Source organism: Punctularia strigosozonata (genome assembly GCF_000264995.1).
Source record: "Punctularia strigosozonata HHB-11173 SS5 unplaced genomic scaffold PUNSTscaffold_3, whole genome shotgun sequence".
NCBI lineage: Eukaryota > Fungi > Basidiomycota > Agaricomycetes > Corticiales > Punctulariaceae > Punctularia > Punctularia strigosozonata.
Window position 1 is genome coordinate 1,880,100 of NW_006767435.1, and position 25,834 is coordinate 1,905,933.

The window sequence follows — 25,834 nt, forward strand, 5'->3', positions numbered from 1 at the left end:
GCCCGCTGGGACCTCGCCGACCTCCTCAACAACAGCTCCCGTCCGCGCAAGATGTCCTCGGTCGAGTTCCAGAACTCGCCGTACCCGCCCCAGGACATGGACGGTGCCCTCGGCGCCATCCACAACGATCCCCGTCATCCGCCGCCCAGCGCGGGCTTCCCCCACCCTGACGGGCCCATGCACGTGAGCGAGCACGCCAACTACGACCTCTTCTCCGCATCCGGCCCCAGCGCGTTCAGCACGGGCAGGTACCGCACCAACGCCTCCTCATCGTCGTCCCTTGGCCAAAACTACCCCCTCCCGAACGACTCGGTCTACTCGCACGGGTCCTTCAGCGACTCGATGTCGTCCTTCCATCCGTCCGGCTCCAGCTACGACGGTGCACACAGCCTTTCGTCGTCGTACAGCAGCGGCAAGGTTTCGCCCCTGACGCCCAACGACCCCGTTCCGGGCATGCACTCCTCGGGCTTCCCCGGCACTCCGATGGGCATCAACCACCCCATGAAGGACTACCCCTCCCAACCCAACTTCCCTGATCTCGGACTCGACCGCCGCATGTCCGGTCACGTCGGCCAGAACGGCTTCGGGCAGTCGGATTACCACGATGACTTTTCGATGGGCGTCAACCCGTCGATGGGCATGGGCTTCAACGGGGGCGTTCAGCACTCGGGATCGTTCCATCCCGATTCGCGTATGTCGCACCAGCAAATGATGGGCCCGATGGGTCATCATGGCTCCGACCTCATCCCGGGCGTTTCCCCCCAAGCCTTCCGCCCCGGTGGTATGCAGGGATACGGACAACACTTCATGTCCGACCCGCAGGCGGATCTCGGCCTGATGCCAAACGTCGACGACATCACCCGAAGCATGAGGATGCAAGCGATGGGTTCAGCCAGTGATCTCGAGACGTTTATGCGGTACGTGGTCGGCCCCCGCTTTTACCTCCGCTATCGCGCTGATCCTCCGCATATTACAGTCCGTTCTTGGATCAATACGTACGGACGCCGAACCGCCTAGCGTTTGGCGAGCGCACCATCATCGTGATGTCCTCCAAGGTCGCACAAAAATCTTACGGGACTGAGAAACGGTGAGTCGTCACGAGACCCGACTTTGATCATTGATGGGCGCTGACACGGGGACCTCCGCAGTTTCCTCTGTCCGCCGCCGACGGCGATTATGATCGGTAACTCGTGGTGGTCGGACACGCTGCGCCGTGGCGAGGAGCCCAAGCTGTGCCCGCCCCGCGTCGTCGTCTCCATCTCGGGCGAGCCCGCGCCGTCCGAGGGCACGATCGAGTGGACGGGCACCTCCGGCAAGTCGTTTGACATCAACGACCCGCCGACCGGTACGACCTACATTGGCCGCTGCGTTGGCAAGCAACTGTTCATATCCGACGTCGACGAGAAGAAGAAGAAGGTCGAGGCACTCGTCAAGGTCATTGCGCCCGCGTCCGACGATGAGCCCGAGCGCGTGATCGGCACCTTCCCCTCGCGCCCGATCAAGGTCATCTCCAAGCCCAGCAAGAAGCGACAAAGTGCCAAGAACCTCGAACGTGCGTGTTCCATTGCTTGACATATGATGCATGCTCACTAATGTGCGTACAGTCTGCATCAACCATGGCTCAACCATCTCCTTGTTCCATCGCCTGCGCTCGCAGACGGTGTCGACCAAGTACCTTTGCGTCTCGGGCTCCGGCTCGTCGTTCAAGGGATCCGATGGTGCACCGCTCATGGGCCTCGACCAGCGCACCCGCGCGCAGACGCCGTCGTTCATCGCCCGCACCTCAAGCTGGGACCCCTTCGTCATGTACATCGTCGACGTCAACAAGCCCGCACCGAGCATGGACACCCCTCCGCCGCCTCCGCCGCAGCCCGAGTACCCCTCGCCACCGCCCAACGCTATTCCCTTCACCAACAATGGGTCGCAGATCCCCATCTACTACAACCAGACGGTCGTTCTGCAGTGCCTGACATCAGGCGTCGTCAGCCCCGTCCTCATCATCCGCAAGGTTGACCACGGCACCACCGTCGTCGGCGGAGGCCTCCAGGAGGGAGCGAAGAACGTCGCCGAGTCGTACTGTGTGCCGGGCGAGGTCTGCGGAGACCCCGTGTCGCAGCTGCACAAGGTCGCCTTCGAGGTCTACGATGCGACCAAGGGGATGCCTGAGCAAGGTCATCCAGGCGTATCTGGGCCGTTCCTGTCCTGCATGGGCGAAAAGGTCAACACTTATCGCCCTGTCGAGGGTCGTCAGTGGGCGGCCTCCGTGCGCGGTTCCGACTCCCCGGCGCAATCGCCGATCGTGCAGACCGCATCACCTCTTGGCACGCCCGCCTCCTCCGCCGCATCCGCAATGGACTACTTCCCCGGCATGACGGCCAGCGACGGTATGCCAGCCTCGCCGACGATGGAGTTCCCGTCCAACGACGGCGGACGCGTCAAGAAGAAGCGCGGGAGCTCGAGCGCGGGCGGCATCTCCAAGACGGCGAGCGCCAAGGGCCGCCGGCGGCCGACGTCGGCAGGCTCCGGAGCATCGTCCGGCCGCGGCGGCGACGCCCTCGCGTCCTCGGGTGCGCTCTGGCAGGTCGACATCGGCGAGAGCAGCGTGTGGACGATCGTCGGCACGGACCAGGTCCGGTACAACTTCTACGTGCCGCCGGTACTGTTCGACAACCAGAACGCGCCCCAGACGGGCTCGTTCCCGATCCCGAGCAAGCCCGTGACGCCGTTCCCGGGCGTGGTCAAGTACCTCCCGCCTGACCGCGCGGCGGAGGTGCCCAAGTGCCCGACCTCGCGCGGTGGCGCGATGGTCAAGCCCAACCCCCATGCGAGCAAGATGCTCACCGTCTACGGCGAAAACTTTTCGAAGACGGAGCCGCTGAGCGTGTTCTTTGGATCGGAGCCGTCGCCGTACGTCGAGATAAGGTGCATGGAGGTTCTGGGCTGCCTCCCCCCGGAGTCGCAGATCACCCAGCGCAGGCCGATCATCCTCGTGCGGCACGACGGTGTCGTGTTCCCGTCGTCGACGATGTATCCTTAGGACTTGCCCTCCTTTTCCCGTGCGGGTACTCCCTCGGATTCTTTTTCTCCGGTGTGTGCGTTGTCGTCGTCGTCGTCGTCGTCTGGGTATGTGTATTGGGTATTCCACGGACAATCAGGCGGATGCCGTGGACTCGATTGGTTCGGGGCTCGCAATCCTGCTTTTTCTATCTCCATCTCATCACCGCTGCTATTATCTATGGTGCTTTGGCCGTGGTCGCGCAATCAACTGTACTCTTAGACTCTGTAGCTGCTGGAATCTAATAACTCCACACTCCCCTTGCGTAGCTATCGATTATTGAGAGTTCAGAACGGTGAACGCTAGCGCTGGTCCACCAATGTCAAATCGCGCACAGCCACATCAGCCTCACCTTTGCGGAAAAGGTCACCATACCGCGTACTCTCTTGGTCGATCAGGATGAGTAGCATGAGATTGGTACATGGTTCGACCTCGTTTCGATGGCCAGGCCATGGCTCATGCATTATTGACTTTGTAGATGCCGCAGGAAGAGGAGGATGAGAACAACGCCGAGGTTACGTGGGGTACTTGAATCGCGACTGCGGGCGACGGATCTCAGCTCAACGGCGCATTTCAGAGGACCAGCAACGGATCAACGAGTTCTCCAAACTCAATACGCGACTGAAGAATATCGAGGGGAAGCTCGCGGAGTTGAAGGTAGGCGCATATCTCGCGGTCCCGCATATATGCCCTCACGGAGCACATCATCAGCAAGAGAAGGAAGCGCTCGACGATCTGTCGACGGAACTCGAGCTTGCGGACGAGGACGAGCCTGTAATGTTCGCCGTTCACTGTCAACTCGTCCAAACCTGCGCTGATGCCGCATATAGGTACCGGATCGGCGAGACGTTCGTCCACGTCCCACTCAACCGCGCCCTGAAGCGATTGGAACGAGATCAAGGGTCGATCGACTCCCAGCTCTCGGAATTGGCAGACAAGGCTGAAGTATGCGAAAAGGGGATGAAAGAGCTTAAGGTCATTCTGTATGCGAAGTTCGGAAAGGCGATCAACTTGGACGAATGAGCCTCGCCGGCACACCCGGTGAGTGCGCTTCTTGCGGATGAATGGACCTCCACTCATGTATTTGTTTATACGCTTAGGCACTATGATAAAGGGAGCCGGGAACAGGAACCTATCGCCATAGTGCGCAGGAAGGCGTCTCATCACCGCACCTCCGCTGATTGAATCGGGGTGGGACATGAGCCGGGACCCATAAAACGGGACATCGCCTTACGCACCCATCCGGAAATGTTGCAGGGGCGCGAGACACCGCCCTGCATCGCGTCTATCAATAGCAGGGTATCGAAGCTTGTCGTCGGAACAATACAAAGGAGAGGACTGTCTATGCAGCACGCTTCATCGGGGTATATTGCGTTTCATCCTGAAACATCGTCGCTTCGATTCTTCCGTTTGCCATCATCGAGCGAGTTGGGCGATGATCGCAGCAGTGCCAGCGAATAGCACTGCGAGCGGGATCGGCGCCGTCGCCGTCGTGGGCGCAGCGGAAACCGACGGACCGTCAGCACCGCCGCTGCCGTTGGTGTCGGGGCTACTTTCTCCGATGTATTGCTTGCCCAGGTCGTTGATTTTGCCCTTCGAGGTCATCAGCGCATCTTTCTGTAAGGGCACCGCGTCACCGATACGATAGAGCCTGGAGCGTCGTCAGTCACTCACGGAATTGACGCCTTGCATATTTTCCATCGCACCAAACCACGCATAGCGTTCTACGAAGTCCGATTGGTCCATGAACGACTGCGTCTTGTTGAGGAACAACTCAATGTCGTCCATGGAACATTGGCTACCGCCGTTGTAGTTCTGGCAGGCCCATTCTGTGACCCAGATGGGACGTTGGAACGTATTGCGGAAATCTTCCAGATATTCGATCATTGCAGTCGCGTTTACGTCGTAATAGTCTAGTTATTGGAAAGAGAGGAAGCACCTGGGGGTGAGCAGCGATAGGCAGAGGTTTAGGTACAAACACACGCAGGGCTATGAAGTCAATGGTGCAGCCACCATCGCAAATGGTCAGGAAGTCCTGGATCCAAGTCTTCCCTGACGGTGCGCTGGAAGGCGCAGGACTGCCCAGTCGAACTCCCCGCGAACGCAATGGCTCGAGATACGTTTTCCACATTGCTGCCCCTTCTTCTGGTGTTAGATTTGATTGGCCTGCCTCCTGTGGCCTGCATTAATATGTCAGCACGATTTCCTTACTGTCAATAGGACCACCAACTCGTTCATGCCAAGGACTGCAGTTATACCACCGGCTTCGATGGTATTGTTGATGGTCGTGGAAAACTGGTCGACTTGGGATTGACCCCACAACATTGGGACGAACTCAAGCTTCGTGTTCGTAGGGCTCGGCCCCCAGGAATAATACCTGTATCATCGAGTTTGTAACGCGATCACCGGAGAGACCTGTGCACTCACCAGGACACTTTGCCTGTTGTCTGATATTGCGTAATGTCGACAGACTGACCATTTGGCCAGGCCAGACCCGCCTTGGAGGAGCTGGTGACAGAACGGTCGGGGAAATCGTGTACAGGCAACGATTGCGGTGCGGCGGTGCAAGGCTCGACTTGGTTGAAGATGACGAGGCATATGAAGCAAGCATGGGTGGCCCAGGTCCTTGATTTCCATGAAAGCATGACGGCTTTATTGAACTATTTCGTGAGATCGTGAAAGAGGTTATTAGTACAAGAGTGTAGATATAGGTAGGTGTGTCATCATACCTTACCTGGGCATAACCACTCGTCCTTATGTAGCACGGAGATCATGGAGCACACTTGTGAATGCGACCGGCCATTGTTTTCGTCATGGGCTGACTACAGACACCGGGTGTGCATGTTGCGCGATGTGAAGGCATCCGTGTCCCGCGCTTGGTGGAGTCGAGACGTTGTGTATCAGTGACGTCATCGTCAATGAACTACCAATTGGGTCTGAAGACCTTACTTACCAGTGAGCGCTTTTAGATCAATGCGATACACGCCTGTGTATAGACAGTACCAGTCAGTACAGCACGCTGGAAGCTGTAGAAAGCTTGCCTCGGTTTGGATCTCAGGTCTGTAGCTCGCGGCGACGTCTGTTGAATCGTCTCCCTGGGTCCAGCGAAGCCCATAAGCAAATTGCTAACCCATGGACAACACGCCTAGAGGCTACGGACGGTATCGATTAAGGGAAAGGTCCAAATAATCACCATTATATGGTGCCATGGGAAACGCTCGAGGAAATTCTAACGGCGAGAGTACCACTCAGACTGTAAGCGCCAAGCCGTGTGAAGTGATGATTCCTGAAGCTCCTTCTTCCGCTTTTATGGTGAACGACGGCCCGCTCATGGCGCAATCACTGCTATACCAGTACGTCCTGTGCTAAGTACAATGGGGCGGTCAATCAAGACTCCCGGTCTCGCTAATGCTACGATCTCGTGAAATGAACTCTCTTCCATAGGGTTGATGGCAGCTTACTGGAATTCGCACATGGCACATGCTCTCAAGCGCTAACAACGGACAGGAGCGTGGCGCGGCGAAGTTCTTATCGATTTGGGCGCAATAACAATATCCTGGGCCTTGTCAGCATGGATGATTTCACAGGTCGAACTCAAACGTATTACCGATGGTCGCATGGCGGACCATCGTGCCCCACCCACTAGATCACTGGGACCACTGGCATCGTCTGCGTCAGCCATTTTCGTCAGACTTGTGGTTTTGATTGGTTCTTCTCCGTTCGAGGTCGAAGTGGTCCAAGATATGGTTGCTGTGTTCGTTTGGGATATGCCATGTATGCTGCGGCAAGACTTGCTGTTCAGAGGACAGGGACCACGAAAGCGCTCTACAGCTTGACCCCCCTTCGGAACAAGATGTGCAAGATTTGGTAATGCGCTGCGTCTTTATTCTGGGTAACTGAATGGCGCGGGCGTCTAGTTATTCAGGGCATGCTTCTCGGCCATCTGACGCATGGTTCCGTACGCGTTCGCTGCGCCAAATTACGGCTGAAAACTCTAATAATTTGGTTGTTCATCGCCTCACTATAGCTCTACAGAGGTACTTAAACTGCCTAGGCCGTGCCGGTTCTCGTCTCATCATAAGCCATCATCCTACACAATGACCATCCCGACGAATTATTTGGGCGGCTGGGGCCAGCAGTACCCGGCTCACGGACAGGGCCAACATGTATTATGGGTGCCTCAGGCGGTTCAGCAAACTGTACCGATGTTCGTTACCCCGAATGCCCCGCATCCACATTGGCCTACCCATGCCCGCTCATCGGACCGCAGACGTAGTAAGTATCTCTGCGTCGCTGTCCACGCCACATATTCTGACCGGCCTGATCGCAGGATCTCCCGCATGGTCGCCGCCCGCGTCCCTGACTCATCCCGAGCTTTGCTACGGTCTAGCGACGGATTCTCTCGTCGTTCAATGGGACGTCCGCCATCCTCCAAATAGTAACATTCCTCCGAACGACTACAATCATCTTGGGCGATTCCCCGTCATTCCCCAGAGCCAACCAACACATATCCGATTGATATCCAAGAATTTTCCTTGGACGATCGACATCGTGCACAGCAAGAAGATATACTTGCCATCTCCGGAGCCTGTCAGCTGTGCATATATGTGGGAGAAGCTCTATCAAGCCTTGCAATCACCACTGGAAGCAGGCGAGTGGGCGCTGATATCCGAAGACGAGGAGAAGGCGACGGCCATCAAGGAGGCCGCAGCGGAACGGGCGACGCGCGATGGGGACCAACATATCAAACGTATCGATTATCTTAGAGGACACACCATGTTCAGGGGATTGAAGAAGAACGAGGAGCTCGAACAACGTATCCTGCTTCCAGGAGAAGAGGTTTGTGCGCAGACGTGGGTTGTGAAATTTGGACCACGGCCCAAGTAGCGTGACAATCAGATAGAGAACAAGTTTGCGCGGGAGGGTGCATGCTCTGCCAATGTAAACTATCTTTACCAATATTGTGCCGACCGAAGCTCGGCATTATTATCGTCCGTTAGCCCTTCCCCGTTGATCAACCCGCGGAACGACGCGGAAGGCGGTAAGCCATAAGCTATATCATTAAGAGACTACGAAAACCCAGAAAACAAGATCAACCCGTAAAATAGATCAGCGGATGCCTAACGTATTCGCAGCGTCAAAGGAAAGCTCTTAGTAGCTACCGTACGAGCCGGAGCTCTCCGAGGAGCTCGAAATGGACTCGGAGGAGCTCGAGACAGATTCCGAAGAGCTCGAGATAGACTCCGCGTTGACGGAGACGACGCTCATGATCGACTCGAGCATCTGGATAACCACCTCCTGCTCGCTGATGTTGACCATGTGGCTCTCGATGACGTTGACAACGTCAGATTGCTCGCTGCGATGACGCCCTCAGAAAGGGCTCAAATAAACGGCGAGGAGAAAGTTGCTCACATAGATACGCCGAAAGATTGCATCTCTTCGATGATTTCCTGAATGTCGCTTTCCCTCCTGAAAGCAGTGTTGAGTACCACCACTTCGAACCAGAATGTTCAATGCCTACACCACGTTGGTAGTGACCGTGGACAGGACCAGAGACTCCACCATGGACTGGACGATGATGGTCTCGGACGAGCTCGAGCGCCTGAGTGTGATAGAAAATTTAAGATGCTGTTGCAATCATAGGAACAACCATAGTACGAACCACGAAGAGGAAATGTGGCTACCGATGTTGTGGAAGTAACCCGACATGTTGTGAGAGAGCGTCCTCGAGATCCTGCAAGGAATATTGAAGGATTAATATAGGCTACTCGATATAAATTGGGAAAAGTTCTTGCATGACAGGTGCCGCGAGGATAGGGGCAACCAAAGAAGCAGCAAGGAAAGCGGCGGTAAAGATGCGAACCATGGCAGCAGAAAATTTAATAGAGAGCGGGGGCGGAGTGCAAAGAGCGTTAAGTGACGGCACCGGGAAGTTGAAGATGAAGGGGAACGAAAGGTAAACCGGTACCTGGAAAGAACGAAGGAAGCTGGGATGAGGATAGCAGTCGTAGGGTGTAGGTTTTATACTTATGGAAAACTGCGCGTGCCAAGCCCATCGCCACCCAAACTGAGCATATCGTCCAATGGGGAGTAATGCTCCGGCGAGAATGGGCGCTTCAGGCGGTGCAATGGCAGCGACGGATGGTTTCCAAAGGATTGGGCGGCTCACGGACGTGCGGAAGACGGTGTTGAAACCGTGGAGGCCAAAAATACCGCGCATTGACTTTGATGGGCCTGACCTGCGAAAGCTATCGTTGTGCGACTTGAAGTATGTGCGGGGCACGAACAATGCCGATACGACGACCAAGTCCCGGTGTTGATGTCCACAGCACACCTTGAAGCCTAATAGAACAGGAGGCAATTTGCGCTAGGATCCTCAGGATGATCGAGACCGGGACACGCGGCGTTGGAACTTGAAAACATGTCTGACGGCGATGCTGATGCGCCCGCCCACTGTGAAGGCGAGGGAAGGCAGAAGCAACGGTCTGAACCAGACTTGATGGATGGAAGTTTGTGCTACCCAATGGCATGAACAGGAAAGGAACGTCTGTGAGAGCGTCAGCGTAGTATCATTTCCCAAGAGAGTAAGAGCCTTTGAGTCAAGCGCATGGAGTTGTGTAAGTCGGCCCCGCCATCATTGAATGACAGGCAGCCCTGTTCAGAATCTTTGTATGATTTGTGTGTCGTCAATGTCACGACAGTTGCGACAAGTGCATATACCAGCGAATCGGAGAAGTCAGTGGTTCCGTATTAATAGTTGACGCTGTGGTCAAAGAGCTCAATCAGATTCTCAGCCACAGCCTCTGACTACAATCCACTACGATCCATACACGGCTATTGCCGTACCGCCAGCACACGCGGTGGGTACCACGATACGTGCAAAAGTGACATGATTCCGACGCCGGCATATAGACGTCTACGGCGGGATATCGCCCAACGTCGTCTCAGTTTAACGGTAGTAGGACGGACCACTCCCCTTAACCCCGCTCCAAGCCTCGTCCAAAGTCTTGACAACCTCGTCGTCTGTTCGTAACGGGCGTTAGTAGAAGCGCAGGGAAAGGACGAATAGTGCACGCACGGAGAGGTCCTTTCTCCAGATCAACAAGGTTCTAGCGTCAAATTGATCAACGCCGGCATTCGAGAGGAGCAAGACCGGGTAAACGCACCTGTTCGATGTGCTTCAGGCTGGATGCGCCGATAATAACCGAATCCCCGAACTCTCACTTCATGGCGCTGTGATGCGAAATCCATCGAAGCGCTGCAAGAGCGACGGACTCATAAGTGAGCTAGAATTGGTACGGTCGGTGTGAGAAGCCGACTTACCACTTACCGACTTCAGCCATGGTGAGGCCGTGCTTGTCTGCGACCTTCTTGATATTCGTGACGGTGTCGAAGTAGGCGTCGGTCCAGTAGACGGTGCTCGCAAACTACAGAATTGCCGAACAAGGTAAACAAGGCAACCGAGTCCGTTCTCCGAAATATCCGTACCTTTCCTAGCCACTTGTTAGTGTCGAAGCGTGAACCTGGTTCGACCTTGGCATCCTTGCTCAGATATTTGCCGGTGAAGAAACCTCCGCCCACTGCATTGTGATAGTGGTGAGCACGCATATCGTGATATAGCAGTTGGCGAAGAGGCGCACGGGGGTTATACGCGTAAAAGCTGATGCCATACTTGCGCAAGCAAGGGAACAATTCAGGTTCCACGCCGCTGCCGAAAACATACACTGTCAGCTGGGAACCACGAAATGTTCGCAATGAACACACCGTCGAACGGCGTTGTAGAGCCCTTGATAAACAGTCGGCTGGACGTAATCATTGGCCTTGCAAATTCGCAGATCTGCGCGACTTCCCAGCTGGGCATGGAGCACTCTCGTATCAGTGCGGGTCCGAGGGTGAGAGTTGTTCTGAACCTACGCCATGTAGTTGCTGAGGCCGAAGCGTTTGAACTTTCCCTCCTTGTAAAGTTCATTCACGGCCTTCATGGTAACCTCGTAAGGAGTCGTGCGGTCGGGAGAGTGTAAGTACCACAGGTCAATACAGCTAGGTCGGAACGGAGCATCGGCAACATGATCAGCCAAAACAACCGGAAGGCACGTACTCGGTGTTCAGCTCCTTCAGGGAGACATCGAGCCATTTACGGAGATCCTCCGGCCCGTGAGAAATAGTCTCTGTCCCGACCACTGTCGCCAACTGGTCAAAGGAAGCCAATGAGGTCGCCGAAAGCACGTACTTCCGTTCCTAAAGGCTACCGGTATGTGGTGGGAAACAGCTTTGTCGCAACTTTCAGACCTTTCTTGGCATAATCGATCCGGGCGAGGTAGGACTCCGCGCTGCCCCCTCCATAAGCTCGAGCGGTGTCCAGCTTGCAGCGTGACAAATTCAGATGTGTTAGAATGCTCAAGTGGAGATAGCTTACCTCAGTATGGCCATGAGCCGCAAATGCATCGATGATTGCCGCGATTTCTATCACCATTCAGACTTTATAGGTATCATGAACGGCAAGCATGAACAGACCTTTCAAATCCGAGACCCGAGCGGCCTCAGTACCGGGATCTCCAAATGTCATGCAGCCCTGAGTAGCCGTGAAGCATAGCAATCAATCGTGGCTGATGAAACGTTGACTCACCATGACAATGTTGAGCGCGCTCTTCGGGGTGGTGGCCATTATGACTCGGAGTTGGATGTTCAAGGTTCATCTTCTCCGACAGCTTGACGGTATTTATACCTTGCTTCCACCTCATGCAAGACGATGAGGCCTGTGATAAGAATAGCGAGAGCAGTGGGTACATGTCCAATCCAAGGTTGCAATCCTGCATTGCCGACATGCCGGGCACGTGAGCGCGCGGCGGCGCGACGCGACAGGACGCGACGCATTCATAGCTTGACCAGCGTATCTCTGCAACGCAAGTGCTCTCGCGATCTGTGCGCTCAAGCCCGGAACTCGCAGTGGGCTTGCTAACCCGACTACGGTGGTTCAATTTGCCATCAAAAGCGGCACCAACGGACATGCATACCATGCTCGGATCCCACCGCGCCGCTCTACCATGACTCCGCGATGGACCTCACTGTGCGATGCTCACAACACCTGTCTTGTAGCCGTTTACGCGTCGCAGTGACGCAGTCATGGCCACGCATAGGCACACCCCCAATAGTTGTCGGATTGTAGCTCACCAAGATTGGGAACGACTGCCTCCATCGCGAACACTTTACATGGCAGCAACAATACAGTATCATAGCATCATCGTTGGCCCTTATCGCGCTATTCTTCGACAGTGACGCAGGTACGCTCTCTTTGACAACGTTGTAATCAAATGTGTTCCGCGGATCTTCGCCCCATAGACAATAGTCTTCGCTGGCAATGGGAAGAAGGCTGCCTGCGAGCGGGGCGACGACGACACCCAAGGCACTTGGCTCCGTTCTGGTCGGAAGTAGCACCAGGTCGCAGACTGCTACCGACATCCCTTTCCTGCAGATCGCGAAGCGTTCGGAACTGCTTTGCAGTGCCAGTAGGCAAACCAGCATGTCTGTTTTTGCGGGTGACATGGCCACCACGTGTTCGCTTCTCCGCAGATGGGCTGCACTCGACGAACGAAAAGGCAAACGCATTGGTTGCCCTTGCCATTGGCGTATGCCAGTTCCGCGTGTAGCCAGCCGCATTGATCATAACACAGTATGCTGGATTGATAGCTTGATGCTTACGGGAAAAGTTATATGAATATCCAAGCTTAATACTAAACGAATTAGTGTCCTTGATGACTTTCGGCAGTGCCAACCGGCATGCGAATCGGTATGGTGCAGTATCAATATATATCTGGGTTTACAGATGGTATACATCGGTTTTTACAACGGGTTGTCAGCATTATGCGGCGACACCGATGACTGGCGACAGCCACGACTCAAAGTCCGCCTCATTCTTGGGGCTTCCGGTAACCTTGAGAGCGCGGAAAAGTAGCTTGTAGGAGCCGTTGGGGATGGTCGTGCCGTTGGCGAAGGTGTTGGTCAGCGTGATCTCGCTCCAGCCGTTGTCCGCGGCATCCTACAAATCGGAAATCAGTCACTCGTCAAGAACAGACTTGGTGAGCGTCTACTCACGGAAGCGTCGGAGTTCCTTGGGCTGTAGTCGAATTCGAACACGTTGCCGAGCGTCTTGATCGACGAAGAAGACTTCCTCGGGAGGAGATCGAGCTCCTCCCGGCGGTTCAGTGTCGTAGAGATCTTCGCGTTGGACGGAACGAGATCGACAAGGATCAAGGGCGTACCGAAGGCCAAGCTGCACGAACGCATCGTTAGTTTACGAGACCTTGTGGATAATCGTACGGAAATGCGTACCGGAAGAGCAGGGTCGGCGCGTCAGTGCCGTTGAACGTGTAATTCGTGGGTGCAACCTGGACATCACCCGCGGTGTCGAGGATGGCAGGGAGCTGTAGGCCGAAGAACTCGTCCGTGTTGTCTACGATCTGCTTGTCCTTGAGGGAGGCGGCGAGACCCATATAAGCTACCTGAAGCTGCTCGTCCGCGCTCGTGAGCTGGATCCAGCCGGAGAACACGGGGAACGTCGTCGCGTCGACTCCCTTAGGAGCAGTGAAGTGTGCGGTGAGCTTCTGAGTCTGACCCGGGCGGACAGTGAAGGAGGACTCGCTGAACTTGACGGACGCGTACTGCGTCGTGAGCGGAACCGGTCCGTCCGCGGCGAAAATGTCGCCGGCCGTGACGGTCGTGGCTGTGCCAGCCGGGACGTGCGAGAGCTTGAAGGATTTGCTAGTCCGACCCGTGTTCTTGACAGTGAAGGTCTGGAGAGGCTTGAAGTTGGCGGTGTCGTTGAGGACGAATTGGCCGGGGGAGACGATGATGTGGGTGTTGAGCGCATGGAAGGCGTCAACTAGGCCGGCACCCTGTTGGGTGAGGGTCTGGAGTGGGTCCCCGTCCGTCTTGCTAGAAGGAACCTTCTGCGCTGTAGTCTGGAAAAGGTCCCGTGCAGCGATACCAACGGCGGGGGAGGTTCCCTTCACGCCGAAGAGGAGTGCGGAGACACCGGCCTGTGATAAAGTACATGACTACGTGTTCAATGCATGGAAAGGCAAAAACGCACCATGAACGGAGTGGCCATACTGGTACCGGAGAGCACTGCGAACGAGCCAAGGGGAACAGGGAAGGTCGAGATGATGTTGCCGCCGGGCGCGGCAATCGCCGGCTTGACTGTTCAGGTTGGTCAGAGAAGGCTGTGTTTAGGGTAGAACACCGGGGCCAATATTACTCACAGAACATATCGTTGGTAGGACCGTACGAGGTGAACGTCGATACCAAGCCTCCGACGTCAGACGGGAACTGGGTATCCGCTCCCGACTGCGGGAAGGTGAGGAGCACTTCCTTGCCAGCAGCGAATTGTTCGACGAGCTGCAGGCAAAGTCAGCCGGTGTTGAGGTCGCAGGACACGTTGTAACGTACGAAAGCACCGTCGTCAGCCTGGATCAGGGTAGCGGTGAAGTTGTCAACGGTGATAGCGGCAAAGCCGTTGCCGTTGTCGTAGATGAGGGCGGCGGTCATACCCTTGTCGGCTGCGTTCTGGAGCTTCTGGACGAACGTGCACGTTCCACGACGGATTACGACGATGAACTTGGAGAGATCCGGAGTGCTGTCGGGTAGCGGGTCGCAAGCGTCGTCCACCACGGTGGTGTCGTTGCTCGTCGCGTAGACGGGACGGGTATCATTGATAGGGAGAGGGAACGTGGCGAAGTAGGTTATCGGGTCGTGGGTGACGTCTCCGGAGACGGTGGCGTTCTGCAAAGGAATGACAGTGTTTTCGATGGACGCGACAGAGAGGGAGTTGATGCCGTTGCCGGGGGATGAGGAGTACCAGGAGCCGAACGCGCCGTCATTGCCAGCGGCGATGGTGACAATACGGCCGGTTGCAGAGATGCGAGAAGAGACGACAGAGGAGGAGGATTCTGTCCAGCCGTCGGCGCCGCCGAGGGACATGGTCAGGATGTTCATGCCATCAGAGACACCGCGGAGAAGGGCCTCGACGATGACTAAAACCAGAAGGATCAGAGAAGGAACACGGCGAAACATCAAGCAGCCTTACTGTCATCAGAGACGGATCCCGAGCAGCCGAAAAGCCTGTACGAGAAGATGGTCGATTCGTATGCAACACCGGAGATGTTGAACTCGTTGCCAGGGTTGGCGCCGATGATACCGGCGACGTGGGTTCCGTGCCCATTGCACCTGATTGTGTTCGTATGAGAGGTGGGATAACCAAGCAAAATGGGGGAGACTTACTGATCCAGGGGATCATTGTCCGGCACGGGAGTGTTGCTGCCATCGTAAGCGTCGCCAACGAAGTCGAAGCCACCAGCAACTTTGAACCCAGGGCCAAAGCCTCCACCAAGGCTCGGGTGCGTATAGTCGGTTCCTATTCAGAGATAGCACAAGTGTCAGTCCGGTGCGACGCGATCACATGATCTCATGGAAGACTGCAATACGCAATTAGGGCCACGCGTGCTGGAGAGAAGGGAAACGCGGGCTCCGTTCTCCAGGACTCCAAATACACCGAAGATGCAAAGAAGGACGCAAACTGACCTGTATCAATGATGCCAATCTTGATTCCCTTGCCGAGGACACCTTTTGCGTGAAGCTTGTCGACGCCGGTGAGAATATGGGTGGACTCCGTGTCCGCCGGAACATGGGGATCTGAACGGGACTTGACGATTTCAAGCTTCTTCAGCTGATCCTTCGGAGAGGGGATGGAGATGACAGGACGGAGCGCCTGAATCTTCGGGTCGCTGACCAGGGTTTTCACATCCTATTCAACGAAAACAAGATGAAACCAAAGGTTAGCAGGGCGATCCCACGGCACGAATCGGAGCACGAACATCGGCGTTATCCAGAGTGACACTAGCCCCGACGAAGAGACCCTCGTGGTTGAACTCCCTGTCGACGGTGAAACCGACGCCACGCTTGCGTAGGCTGTCGTAAACGGCCTCATGCGGAGAACGCCCCTGGAGGTCGCGGGGTATCTCGGAGACGGACGCGACCTCGAAGATGAACTTGTTCGGGATGGCGTTATTGGGCAACGAGGTCGTGCGGTGGCTCGGGAGCGTAACGACGGCGACAGCCGCGCCAGCGAGGAGGAGGGGGGAGAAATAGCGGGCCTTCATGTTCGACGACCGCGACCCTTGGCGGCGGTGGAACGACGGGCAGACGGTTTATATACCGATCCAACGGCGGATTATGGCGGGGTTGGAACACATGCCCGAGGGGCGCGAGGTTATATATGGGAGTCGGCGGGTCCACACATAGCTAACACAAGCACATGGCCGTCTTCTGTTTTCGCAGAGGGCATCCACTTGGCAGCAGCGGTCGGCTTCTTTTGCGCCCTATCAACGGATGCCGGCTGGAATGGTAGCGAAGCGTGCAGATCCTGGGCCCGTTGATGGGCAGATGGAAACAGCAAACGCGATGGGGCTTGGCCTGAACGATGGTCAAGGTCTGTGCTGCTTGACCGAGTGGAGATGTCGCTGCATATATTCTAGGCAAGAAGCAGCGCCCGAAGCTGTTTGAATGGCTGTTTCACACATGACGAGCCTTGTTCTGGATCAGAATTTCCCCGCAGGCGATAAGGAAGGGTCGGCGAAGGGGATCAAAGGGGATCAATCGGGCGACCAACGCGTTCGTCAGGGACGGCGAGTTGTTCTTGTGCACCGGTCCCTGCCCAGGCCCAGTGCTCGCATGGCGACTTGATGGCTGCGCTTCGTCCAGCGCTAGCGTGCTACGAGCGTCATCGCGACTTCCGCCCTCGCCTCCGTTCAAGCAAGTCGCTCTGCATACCCACCGGCGATGGCGAGCAGACCGGTATGGGCTGCGTCTTCACAGGCTGCCATCACGCTGCATGGATATTCGTGCTATCGGAATCAGATGGTCCATCACTGGCCCCCACGAGTTTCTCAGCCAAAGTCCCAGGAAAAGGGACGAGCAGCCTGAGTGAGAATAATCAGACCGCGATGGCAATGCGTCGCGTGACCCGAACGCGCATCTCTACGCGATGCCGACGCTACCACCGCCAGTACCGGGCCCTTTGGCGTACAGAATCGAGGCCTGCTCCGACCACAGCGGCAACTACTACCCAGAGAATGTGCTCGTGGATGAGCCGTACAGTCGGGAGTCCCGCTGGTCCGGCGGACAGCAAGGATCTTCGGCGGGCACTGGGCCATGGTTGATGCTCAAGCTCGAGAAAGATTCGGTCTTGAGTCAGTCGCGTTGATATGGATGAATCTGCGCTGGATACTGACGATCTTACAGCAAGCATAACGTTCGGAAAGGTGAGATGATAAGGTTTAGCGTCAATGTTCCGTTGCTGAACTCCTGGCATTCGTATGGTCTACAAGTTCAACCAAGGCAAGCATGACCACGAGATCCTCTGCCGCCAGCCGAATGACAAACTCTTTGCGACGCAGTTCAACCGTGCAATATGAAGGAATTCAAGATCTACACCGGCATCTCTCGCTCTCGGCTTTCTCTCGCATTCTCTGGCACACTGAGAAACGACGCTATTCCGGAGACTTTCGCAATACGTCATACCAAGAGCGTGAAGGCTGGCGAGAGTCGGGACGGCTCCAATGAAGTCGAGTTCGCTACTAGATACGTGCGGATCGTACCCGTCTCGTGAGTCACCATCATTCTGCCCAGAGTTTGAATGTATGCCGAAGCGCCATTGGCGCGTATAGGGCGCACGGGCAGTCGTTCCATCCCTCCATCTGGCACGTTGCATTCTCCGGGATCGCCGATCCAACTTACGTCGCCGAAGTGATGCGCAAGTACGATGCGGTATGGCTGGCCGAGCTGCAAACGTCTGGCCATGAATTCACTTCGCACCGCGTTTAGCACCGGGAGACCCTTGCCCTTCGACACATTCTTAAACATTTGCGGCAACGTCAACTTCTACCGCCATTCAACTCTCTTCTGACATCCCTATCCTCCGCGCCGGGCGTGGACAGCGTACAAGATTTCCTCGAACATCCCCAGGTTCGTCTGGCCCCACTTTTCCCCGCGTTCAAGGCATCGCCAACGCGCATATTATTACACCGCAGATCACCGCCCTCCACTCCGCACTGGTCCTTTCCGCCGACTACGCCGAAGCCGAACGCATCCTCACGCGAATCGCCCATCCGCCTTACTCCCTGTTCGAGGACTTCCTCCGCTCCGGCAACTGCCCGCCTCGAGCGATATGGAACGAGTTGGTACCGCCCTCCAAAAACGAGACATGCGACAGCATCACCGTCTACGACGACGGTGGTGGTCACGAGGGGCGGCAGGTCCCATCGCGGAGAGGAGGACATGCGATGTGCATCGACGACGATGGGCGAAAAATCTGGATGTTCGGAGGATGGGACGGTAAGAAGAGCCTAGATGACCTCTGGTGCTTTGAATATGGAAATGCTGCCGGAGAATCCGAGGACGTCGCGGGCTGGAACTGCGGGCGCTGGAGACGCGCCTGTGAGCATTGCGGCGCAGAGGCTGACGGCCCTGGACCCAGGAGCAACGCGCAGATGTGCTATGATTGTGAGCTCGTTTGATCTCGCTTTCTCGTGCGGCGGGTGCTCACGCCATGTTCTTCACAGCGAAATCAGGGTGTCTCTACCTTCTCGGCAAGCTGTCCGAGGCGGAAACCTCCGTTGCACCACCGGCACCAGGACCGGTGCCTTCGTCTTCGATGCCTAGCCGCAGTCACCCTACGCGTGACGGCGCCTCGCGCTTTCGAGTTCCGTCCATCTCAGACGTATCCGGTGCCGCCGCCGGGAGCGGGGGAGGACGCGATGGAGGACGGTCTCATGGCCAGCTCGCATTGGCACACTCTACGGAGCTGATGAATGATCCTTTGGCACGGTTCATGCGCGGCACCGATGCGAACGAGGACAGACGGGTAGAGCGGAGGGAGAGGGAGAGGCCGGAGCGAGCAGAAGCCGAGCGGGCAGGGGCGCCTTCGCCATCTAGCGTAGGGCACGACACTACCGGAGCGGATAGGGCTGGGGAAGGCTCGGGGGCGCGTACGAACGAGTTCTATAGGTACTGGACCAGGGGTGAGTCGAAGGGAAAGTGGGAGCGCTTGGGAGCTGCGGCAGAGGTATGACTGTTCGAGTTTGACGATGTCCACGGCTCGCTGAGTACGAACTTATGACAGGGGTCAAGCTGTACAGGACCTCCATTGATCTTCGATCACCAGATGGTGTTGGACTCGGGGAGCCAGATGATCTACGTCTTTGGCGGTCGGGTGGCCGAAGGGGACTGGGACAAGTATTCGGGATTCTATTCTTACAACATTGAGATCGGGGAGTGGCGTCTTTTGCAGTAAGTGCCCATTCATCCCGGCGCGCCCTACCCCTTTAACGGTTGCGAGGCAGATCTTCCGAAAGGGAGTCAGGCACATTCATTTCGGCGCGATACGGTGACTATATGTGTGGCTGTCCGATTTTACTTTCAAGTCTGACTATATGCTACTTCAGGACATTCGATGGTTCTCGACCCAAACCATCGCGTGCTCTTCATCCTGTCGGGCCTGCGAGACGAGAAGTACTTGTCCGATATGTATGCTTATGACCTCAATAGCAATACGGCCACGAAGCTCTTCAGTAAGATGTCGATCGTCGGCGGCCCTGATCCAAGCTGGGTGCAGCGGGCGACGATCGATCCGGAGCATCGGGAGATTTATCTGTGGGTCTTCTATATCAACTTGCGATACATCTAGGCCTGACTCGCGTGGCAGTTACCCTGGTCTATCTAAAACTGAGTCGGGGAGGCCCACGATCGGGGTGAACTGGGTTTATCGGTATGATGACCCGTACAAACCTGGTACATGGACGAAGATGCTCTCGGAGGACCCGAACGAGTTGGAGACTCAGTTACCGATCCCGAGGTATGCGCATCAGGTGGTTTACGACAAGATGGTCAAGACGACATTTATGTTCGGCGGGAATGCGGGTGTTGCCGACCGGGAAGACGACGGAAAGCCGGAAGGAGGAAGAGAAGCGGAAAAGAGGTTGAACGATTTATGGGAGATGAATCTGAAGAGGTCCTGATTGCGTCTTCGTCGTTCATATTGTAAACCAATTAACTATCTTTTGCAGGATTGGCCCTGACGAAATTGTGCGGAGAGCAGCATTCCACATCAGGCAGCACCAGTAAGATCGTCTTGTGTGTGTGCGACGTTTTGGTTTATACGAGCGCCGCAGGTTCCGGGAGATGTGTCAATATGCGACCCCGGTCAAGGCACTGCAGTTCTTGCAGACGCAGGTGTCGTCAGTCGTGGATCACGGCAATGCCGAGGAGGCTGAAAGCTTTCGCTCGCTGCTCTCGCACCTTCTCGCAGCTCCTCCTTCGCCGCCGTCGCCACCTAGATCCACGGCGGGCAGGAAGCGATCCAGGGACGACACTATCGACCAGTCCACCGGAGAGGACGAAGAGATGGCCGATGTCAATAACCGTGCAACAGATGCAGAGACGGCAAAGCAGGAGAGGGATCGAGTCAAGCAGCGCATGGACGTGTTCGAGACTTTGCTGGAGTTCGTCGATGCGTCCGCAAAGGAGCCGGCGACCGAGCTCTTGGATTATATGGACCGAGAAGACGACCAAGGCTGGTGATGGTGATGTGTATCGTAGGTCATGACAAGGCGAGGCTTTAGCACGTACCGGACTATCCGATTCATTCCGAGCGGCGACGGGTGGTCAGCGCGATCATCCCGGACCTCAATGCATAATATGGAAATGAGTTCTCCTTCAACGTACGGTCTGGCTGGATTCGTCTCGCTGCCAACTGGCCCGTACTGCTGCATCTGGCTTGTATCGATCAATTGCAAGGAGTCCATGCTCGTTACGATTCGCCTTCACACCCCCGAATCAAAGAACGCCGCAAAGATCTTGTGCCACCACACTCACCCGACCCGCACTGTACACGCATAGCTCTCATTGTTTCTCACATCGCGAACTGGTTTTGTTTCGGACTCGGACTCCCGTACCTAAAAGTACCCAGGCTCTGTTCTTAGTAATGTCGCGTAACTGGCTAAAAGAAGTCATCATTATCATCATCATCACCTGACACCGAAAGTAACAACAATCCGGATGATCCTGCTTTCGAAACCTGCCGATATCTTCACTACCATTACGCAGCTGCTTGAGGAGATCATCTCTCATACCCACCGCATCTATCATGGACTCAGAAGACGAGCGCGAATTGAGCCGGGGAGAGAAACAGACTTGTGCGGAGCTTTACGTACCATCATCTTGAGCCCAGTATTGAACTCGATTGGAATCCCTTACCTGCGCACCATTCTACCGCTAGGGTTCTATCGCCGGCATGATGAGCCGTATCTCAGGCTCTATGTGGATGAGGAGGTATCAACCCAGGAGCTGTATATGGATGTCATGAATTCGAACGAGGATATGGAAGGCGGCGATTACGGTTTCGAGGCTACAACGGCTCGTATGCACGGCACCATGTTTATTTGGCGCGTGCGCAGATTTTGTGCTACCATGTTGGTATGTGAACTCCCTTATAACCCACCGGAGATGCATGTAACGAACTGTCCCCAGGGCTTCCACACAGTACGCAGACCGAATCGCTCGATCTCATTACCGTCGCTCTGACTTGATGTTGCAGGGAGTGCTCGATCTTACCGGCAGACATGAGTATCGTTATGCGTCCCTTTCGCGTCGGTGGGTAGACTGGGTCGTAGATCTGCTGGATTTAGAAAAGCACAGTATCAGACATGAGCGCCAGGTTGAGCCAGAGCCATGGGAACGTATGCTCGGGCAGGACGAGGTGGCCACCGAAGTGACCTTCGATACCCCTTCGGATATAGCCAGCAAGTTCCTGGAGAAGTGGAAGATTCCCAACGAAAGCTTTGACCTTGAATGGCTGCTACGTTCAGCAGGAAAGATCCTTCACTGTCATCCTCAGTCAATGTATGTACTTATCCCCGAGTACAGCGAAAGTCATGGTCCTGATAAAGGAGAATCCACGACCGAAACTCCAACGTTTATGCCTCGCACATCTCCCTCCCGAGCTTATACATCGCGTGATGTACCTCGGAGGTGTGGACGTGGCACGCCGTTTGGGTGCGACGTCGTCATTCTTCCATCAAATCGCGCTGCCACATGCATTCAAGGTTCGGATGCCTGACCCTGTGTGCAATGGAGACTTACAACTACTGTCACCAGTGGCGCACGTTCACCTTGACCTCTATTAGCTCGAGTCGCGGAGCGCCTGAGGACTTGGTCACACTCACTGCTGCGCGCTGTCGTGAAATCATCGACCGAGCCCGCCGTCACCTGATGGACAACATCTCTTTCACTCTTTCCCATCCTCAGATCTTGCAGTCCATTGAACACATATCCGTTCACCGGGGCTGGGACGCGGAGCTCATGTTCGAAACAGCGATCGACGACATTCATCAAGCTGCAGAATTTTGGCGTCCAGTGCTGGAGATGGTCGCGGAGTTGGTGACTGCGTGTCCGAAGCTGAAGAAGTTCTCCGCGTCTGGCATAGTACTGCAAGGTCAGGCATTGGATTCGTTGTCTTCCGCCGCAAAGCTCCGGGGTGTCGAACTTAGGGCGTGCATCCCAATACTGTTACCGCAGTCTCAACCTATTCAGCGCTGTCGCGCCCTGAACGTTTACCTCGGGATGTCCGAATCGGAACAATGGGAATTATTGGCATACTTTCCTGACATCAGAGTCCTTTCGGTTCGCGGATCTCTGGAGCGCCCGATCCAGGTCACGGAGCCCGCCATCGTATTCCGGATTCCTCTCTTCAAACATTTACAGCGCCTATGCCTCATGAGGTTGGACAATGACCACGTCACGACGGTTGCGGAATGGTTAATGTTACAATCGGAAGCATACAACGGCTTACAACTGACGCACGTCAAGATCAGGACAGCTCTAGGAATGTATCGCCACGAGGTATTACACCTCGTTCGCGCTCTGCATTCCGCGCCGTTGCAAGTTCTTTATCTGGAAGGCTTGGACTACATCGGCGCCGAGCTGTTTGAAAGTCTCGCCCTCTCAACGCCAAATGTTGAGGCGCTGACTCTCATCTATCGCGATGGCCGGTTGCAACGCACACTCAAACCTGCCAACTGGCCGTGTACGACATGGGAGCTCGCGTCGTGGCTCTCTCAGCTCGGTCGTCTGCAACATTTCGGGTGCAACTTACGCATACCCTACTACGAACCGACTACGCTCAACCTGCTTTACATGGAGCTTGGTTTCCCGGAAACATTACCTGGAGATGACGGATTCAGCAATCCGGAGCGCGACCGTGTATTCAAACAAGAAGAGACCGGGGCGACCGTTGCGAGGCTCTTCGCCGTACATGCACCCAATCTGCAAACGGTCCTATTCTCTCACGGCGAGAGGGAATATGATGTGAGGAGGAAGGGGAGTCGTGTATGGGCACAAGCTCGTCGCCCGTACTCCGGATGGGAAGAGGTCGAAGAGTACGATCCAGATGATGGGTGGGATACCATAGCCTCTCCGGAAGACAATTGAATATACGTTGAGATACTGTACGTGAAGTTGTGATAAATCCATCTGACGACGCTCTCATGGTGTATTGCAAGATAGCGGCAATCCGCTGCACTTGGAACTGGGCTTGCCGGAGAATGCGCCTTAGTATAACGGGCGCGGCCATCGTGAAGCTCCTCGCGGCGCATGCGGGCAGTCTGCGGTCCGTGGCCTTGGCGGGCTATGGAGCGGAGACGCCTTACGACATATGTTGGATGAAGAGCGGGCATATGTGTGCCAACGCGCGCTTTGGGTGGCCGTGAGGTGGCGAAAGCAGTCCCGTATGTGCAGCTCCGCCGACATGTCCATGTCCAGGAATTGGGAACATCTCCTTCCGTAGAGCATCGCTCCGGTCCCGTCGAAACCCCAAAGCTTTGAACGAACCATTGGGCGACCGAAGGTGTTTACTGGTGTCCAGGCCGGCCGAATTCAGACATCGGCCGCAGGAGAAGCCACAAGGAGCATCCGCACAAGGCTTGGTTTCTGGCAGGCCGGAGACAGAAGCCTTCGGTGTCTGGTGCAGGTTTTCCACCAGGGTCCGGAGCCCCGGTGGCGGGCACGATAGTGTAATATGCAGCTGGATGGGGCCCCGCACCACGCCACTCGGGAACCTCTTCCAGGCCCGGACATGATGCCAGTCCCGTAATGTCGAAGGCACTGCGATGACGACGCTTGACACTGCGCTATCTGCAAATGGAGGGTTGCACCTTGCCAATGCAGGACCATGGCGAGTTCTTGCGATGATTCTGCGAGCTACGAAAGCATGACGAACATATGACGAGGCCACAACTCATCCCGTGCAAGACGCAAGTTATTCAGGGTCGACAGTCCAGCGAGCCCGCATCGCACGTTCCGATGCCGGTAACGCAAGTTCTCTCCGATTGCATGAGCATGCGAGACTTGGAGAACGGGCGGCAACGGTATCTCCTTCCCGCGAGTGCAAAATTGGCGTACGAAGCCACACGTTTTTGGGCGCTCCAATCGACGACTGATGTCCGGCAAAGCAATCGTAGGATCGTAGGCGTGTGTGATCATACAGGAGTGAGGTAGCGCACGATCGAGACGACGTGGCGTAAACCCATGGGCGTACAGGGACGCACTCTATCGCCGCCGTGGCTTGCCTTTGGGCTTCTTTCCAGCTCGATCTGCCTTTTCGAGCTTACGAGCTCGTTGCTTGGTGCGTTCGGTCTTCCGGGCCGCCTTGGTCTGGTATCGAACCTTCTTGGGCGCTGCGGGTTTAGAGTTGGATCTGGAAGGGGCAGCGCCTGCGAACTTCGCTGCCGGACGCGGAGGCTTTCGGTCATCTTGATCTTCTTCGTCCGCGCCCTCCTCGCTGTTGTCGGACCGGGGCCGAGTTGTCCGTGGCGGGCCATGTATGAGTGTGTCTGGGTCAAAGTCTTCGACCACGGTAACCGTCGCGAGCTGCTCTTCGTCTTCATATTCCGCCTCTTCCTGCCCTGCCTCATTTCCGTGATGTGAGGACGACAGGCCGCCCCACTCCTCCTCCGAGTCCCCTGACTTTTGTTAGCGAGATCGGAACAAAGAAGGCGAGAGACGGGCGATGATGTAGCCAGTTAGATGGAGATGGGATCTTGCGCTCGGGAGAGGCAAAGAAGGAGCGAGGAGCGGCGGGATCTCAGTATGGACCGCTCACCGATAGTGGCGCCGTAAGCCCGCTCTACCTCGACCGCGTTCGCTTTGGCGCGCTCTGCCAGCTGACGTCGGTGCTGCCGGGCCGCAGGGGGACGGAAAATGAGCGATGGTTAGAAAGCCCGAAGCCAGATCTCCGCTCACTTCTTTCCTGAGCTCGAGACGCTCCTGCTTTTCGAGCTGCTCGCGCTTCTGCTTGCTCGCCTCCTTCTTCTGGAGCTTGCGTTTGTGAAAGCCGGTGAGGAATTCTCTGCGCGGGCGCCATCAGCTGCGGTATAAACGGATGATGGGGACCAGATGGGGGAGGAGGGATGGCAGCGGTGGGGAGGGAAGCGAGATGGGATAGGCCGTGGATGCGGATTGCGATATGAAGGGCAAGCCGAGTGCCACCGATGAGATAGCGGGTGATTGCTGACCTCCGTGCGTCGTCGTCGAAGACGACCTGCTCGAGCTGGTGCTTGCGGGCGCGCTTCTTTGCCGCGATGGCGCGGTGGGATGCGGTGAGGGCGGCGAGGTTGTTGGCGGGCGGCGGCATCGGAGGCGGGAGCAAGACGTAAAATGTGGAGGACAAAAAAT

At 56.1% G+C, this 25,834-nt stretch overlaps 11 protein-coding genes across 11 annotated transcripts; 6 read left to right on the forward strand and 5 right to left on the reverse strand.

Moving 5' to 3' along the window:
* Positions 1–177: 177 nt before the first annotated feature.
* PUNSTDRAFT_83537 (LAG1-DNAbind-domain-containing protein) lies at positions 178–3,305 on the forward strand (the record flags this gene model as incomplete). The annotated part of the gene is made up of 4 exons (XM_007381233.1): positions 178–917; positions 977–1,087; positions 1,149–1,552; positions 1,605–3,305. 4 exons carry the CDS (start codon positions 178–180, stop codon positions 3,035–3,037), a joined length of 2,688 nt encoding a protein of 895 aa, XP_007381295.1. The 3' UTR covers positions 3,038–3,305.
* A 149-nt stretch (positions 3,306–3,454) lies between these two features.
* On the forward strand, positions 3,455–4,078 carry PUNSTDRAFT_131924 (Prefoldin subunit 4; the record flags this gene model as incomplete). Its single annotated transcript, XM_007381234.1, has 5 exons — positions 3,455–3,472; positions 3,534–3,579; positions 3,633–3,712; positions 3,767–3,834; positions 3,886–4,078. The coding sequence occupies 5 exons, from the start codon at positions 3,455–3,457 to the stop codon at positions 4,076–4,078; spliced, it is 405 nt and encodes a 134-aa protein (XP_007381296.1).
* A 393-nt stretch (positions 4,079–4,471) lies between these two features.
* On the reverse strand, positions 4,472–5,829 carry PUNSTDRAFT_131925 (uncharacterized protein; the record flags this gene model as incomplete). Its single annotated transcript, XM_007381235.1, has 6 exons — positions 4,472–4,672; positions 4,730–4,968; positions 5,039–5,235; positions 5,286–5,432; positions 5,483–5,715; positions 5,785–5,829. 6 exons carry the CDS (start codon positions 5,827–5,829, stop codon positions 4,472–4,474), a joined length of 1,062 nt encoding a protein of 353 aa, XP_007381297.1.
* Positions 5,830–7,152: 1,323 nt separating this feature from the next.
* On the forward strand, positions 7,153–7,942 carry PUNSTDRAFT_131926 (uncharacterized protein; the record flags this gene model as incomplete). Its single annotated transcript, XM_007381236.1, has 2 exons — positions 7,153–7,330; positions 7,386–7,942. The coding sequence occupies 2 exons, from the start codon at positions 7,153–7,155 to the stop codon at positions 7,940–7,942; spliced, it is 735 nt and encodes a 244-aa protein (XP_007381298.1).
* A 219-nt stretch (positions 7,943–8,161) lies between these two features.
* On the reverse strand, positions 8,162–8,921 carry PUNSTDRAFT_119024 (uncharacterized protein; the record flags this gene model as incomplete). The annotated part of the gene is made up of 5 exons (XM_007381237.1): positions 8,162–8,411; positions 8,468–8,524; positions 8,577–8,657; positions 8,718–8,789; positions 8,851–8,921. 5 exons carry the CDS (start codon positions 8,919–8,921, stop codon positions 8,207–8,209), a joined length of 486 nt encoding a protein of 161 aa, XP_007381299.1. The 3' UTR covers positions 8,162–8,206.
* Positions 8,922–9,024: 103 nt separating this feature from the next.
* Positions 9,025–9,562, forward strand: PUNSTDRAFT_119025 (uncharacterized protein). The gene has a single exon (XM_007381238.1). The coding sequence runs from the start codon at positions 9,139–9,141 to the stop codon at positions 9,373–9,375; it is 237 nt and encodes a 78-aa protein (XP_007381300.1). The 5' UTR covers positions 9,025–9,138; the 3' UTR covers positions 9,376–9,562.
* A 442-nt stretch (positions 9,563–10,004) lies between these two features.
* Positions 10,005–11,720, reverse strand: PUNSTDRAFT_111816 (Aldo/keto reductase; the record flags this gene model as incomplete). Its single annotated transcript, XM_007381239.1, has 13 exons — positions 10,005–10,078; positions 10,134–10,164; positions 10,222–10,274; positions 10,386–10,482; positions 10,544–10,635; positions 10,696–10,763; positions 10,820–10,900; positions 10,970–11,095; positions 11,154–11,245; positions 11,337–11,417; positions 11,472–11,518; positions 11,570–11,627; positions 11,682–11,720. The coding sequence occupies 13 exons, from the start codon at positions 11,718–11,720 to the stop codon at positions 10,005–10,007; spliced, it is 939 nt and encodes a 312-aa protein (XP_007381301.1).
* A 1,126-nt stretch (positions 11,721–12,846) lies between these two features.
* On the reverse strand, positions 12,847–16,209 carry PUNSTDRAFT_99024 (subtilisin-like protease; the record flags this gene model as incomplete). The annotated part of the gene is made up of 10 exons (XM_007381240.1): positions 12,847–13,091; positions 13,148–13,325; positions 13,385–14,091; positions 14,145–14,251; positions 14,314–14,449; positions 14,501–15,084; positions 15,138–15,277; positions 15,332–15,464; positions 15,632–15,854; positions 15,925–16,209. The coding sequence occupies 10 exons, from the start codon at positions 16,207–16,209 to the stop codon at positions 12,915–12,917; spliced, it is 2,670 nt and encodes an 889-aa protein (XP_007381302.1). The 3' UTR covers positions 12,847–12,914.
* An 899-nt stretch (positions 16,210–17,108) lies between these two features.
* Positions 17,109–21,070, forward strand: PUNSTDRAFT_99027 (uncharacterized protein). Its single transcript, XM_007381241.1, has 15 exons — positions 17,109–17,298; positions 17,351–17,370; positions 17,437–17,446; positions 17,506–17,713; positions 17,776–17,875; positions 17,933–18,073; positions 18,139–18,284; positions 18,321–18,610; positions 18,670–19,172; positions 19,230–19,396; positions 19,450–19,493; positions 19,552–19,759; positions 19,812–20,117; positions 20,173–20,226; positions 20,278–21,070. The coding sequence occupies exons 1-15, from the start codon at positions 17,268–17,270 to the stop codon at positions 20,684–20,686; spliced, it is 2,637 nt and encodes an 878-aa protein (XP_007381303.1). The 5' UTR covers positions 17,109–17,267; the 3' UTR covers positions 20,687–21,070.
* A 396-nt stretch (positions 21,071–21,466) lies between these two features.
* PUNSTDRAFT_142031 (uncharacterized protein) lies at positions 21,467–23,593 on the forward strand (the record flags this gene model as incomplete). Its single annotated transcript, XM_007381242.1, has 5 exons — positions 21,467–21,580; positions 21,635–21,646; positions 21,702–21,966; positions 22,031–22,209; positions 22,262–23,593. 5 exons carry the CDS (start codon positions 21,467–21,469, stop codon positions 23,591–23,593), a joined length of 1,902 nt encoding a protein of 633 aa, XP_007381304.1.
* Positions 23,594–24,709: 1,116 nt separating this feature from the next.
* PUNSTDRAFT_111820 (uncharacterized protein) lies at positions 24,710–25,793 on the reverse strand (the record flags this gene model as incomplete). The annotated part of the gene is made up of 4 exons (XM_007381243.1): positions 24,710–25,122; positions 25,263–25,335; positions 25,403–25,508; positions 25,675–25,793. 4 exons carry the CDS (start codon positions 25,791–25,793, stop codon positions 24,710–24,712), a joined length of 711 nt encoding a protein of 236 aa, XP_007381305.1.
* Between the last annotated feature and the right edge of the window lie 41 nt (positions 25,794–25,834).

What these genes read in the sequence shown, in the direction of transcription:
- PUNSTDRAFT_99027 (XM_007381241.1), top strand. Translation starts at nt 17,268, where the DNA reads ATGCTCAAGCTCGAGAAAGATTCGGTCTTGA. An exon ending in ATTCATTTCGGCGCGATACG is followed by an intron (nt 19,494 to 19,551) that starts GTGACTATATGT and finishes ATGCTACTTCAG; the next exon opens with GACATTCGATGGTTCTCGAC. An exon ending in TGGGAGATGAATCTGAAGAG is followed by an intron (nt 20,118 to 20,172) that starts GTCCTGATTGCG and finishes TATCTTTTGCAG; the next exon opens with GATTGGCCCTGACGAAATTG.
- PUNSTDRAFT_119025 (XM_007381238.1), top strand. Translation starts at nt 9,139, where the DNA reads ATGGGGAGTAATGCTCCGGCGAGAATGGGCGCTTCAGGCGGTGCAATG.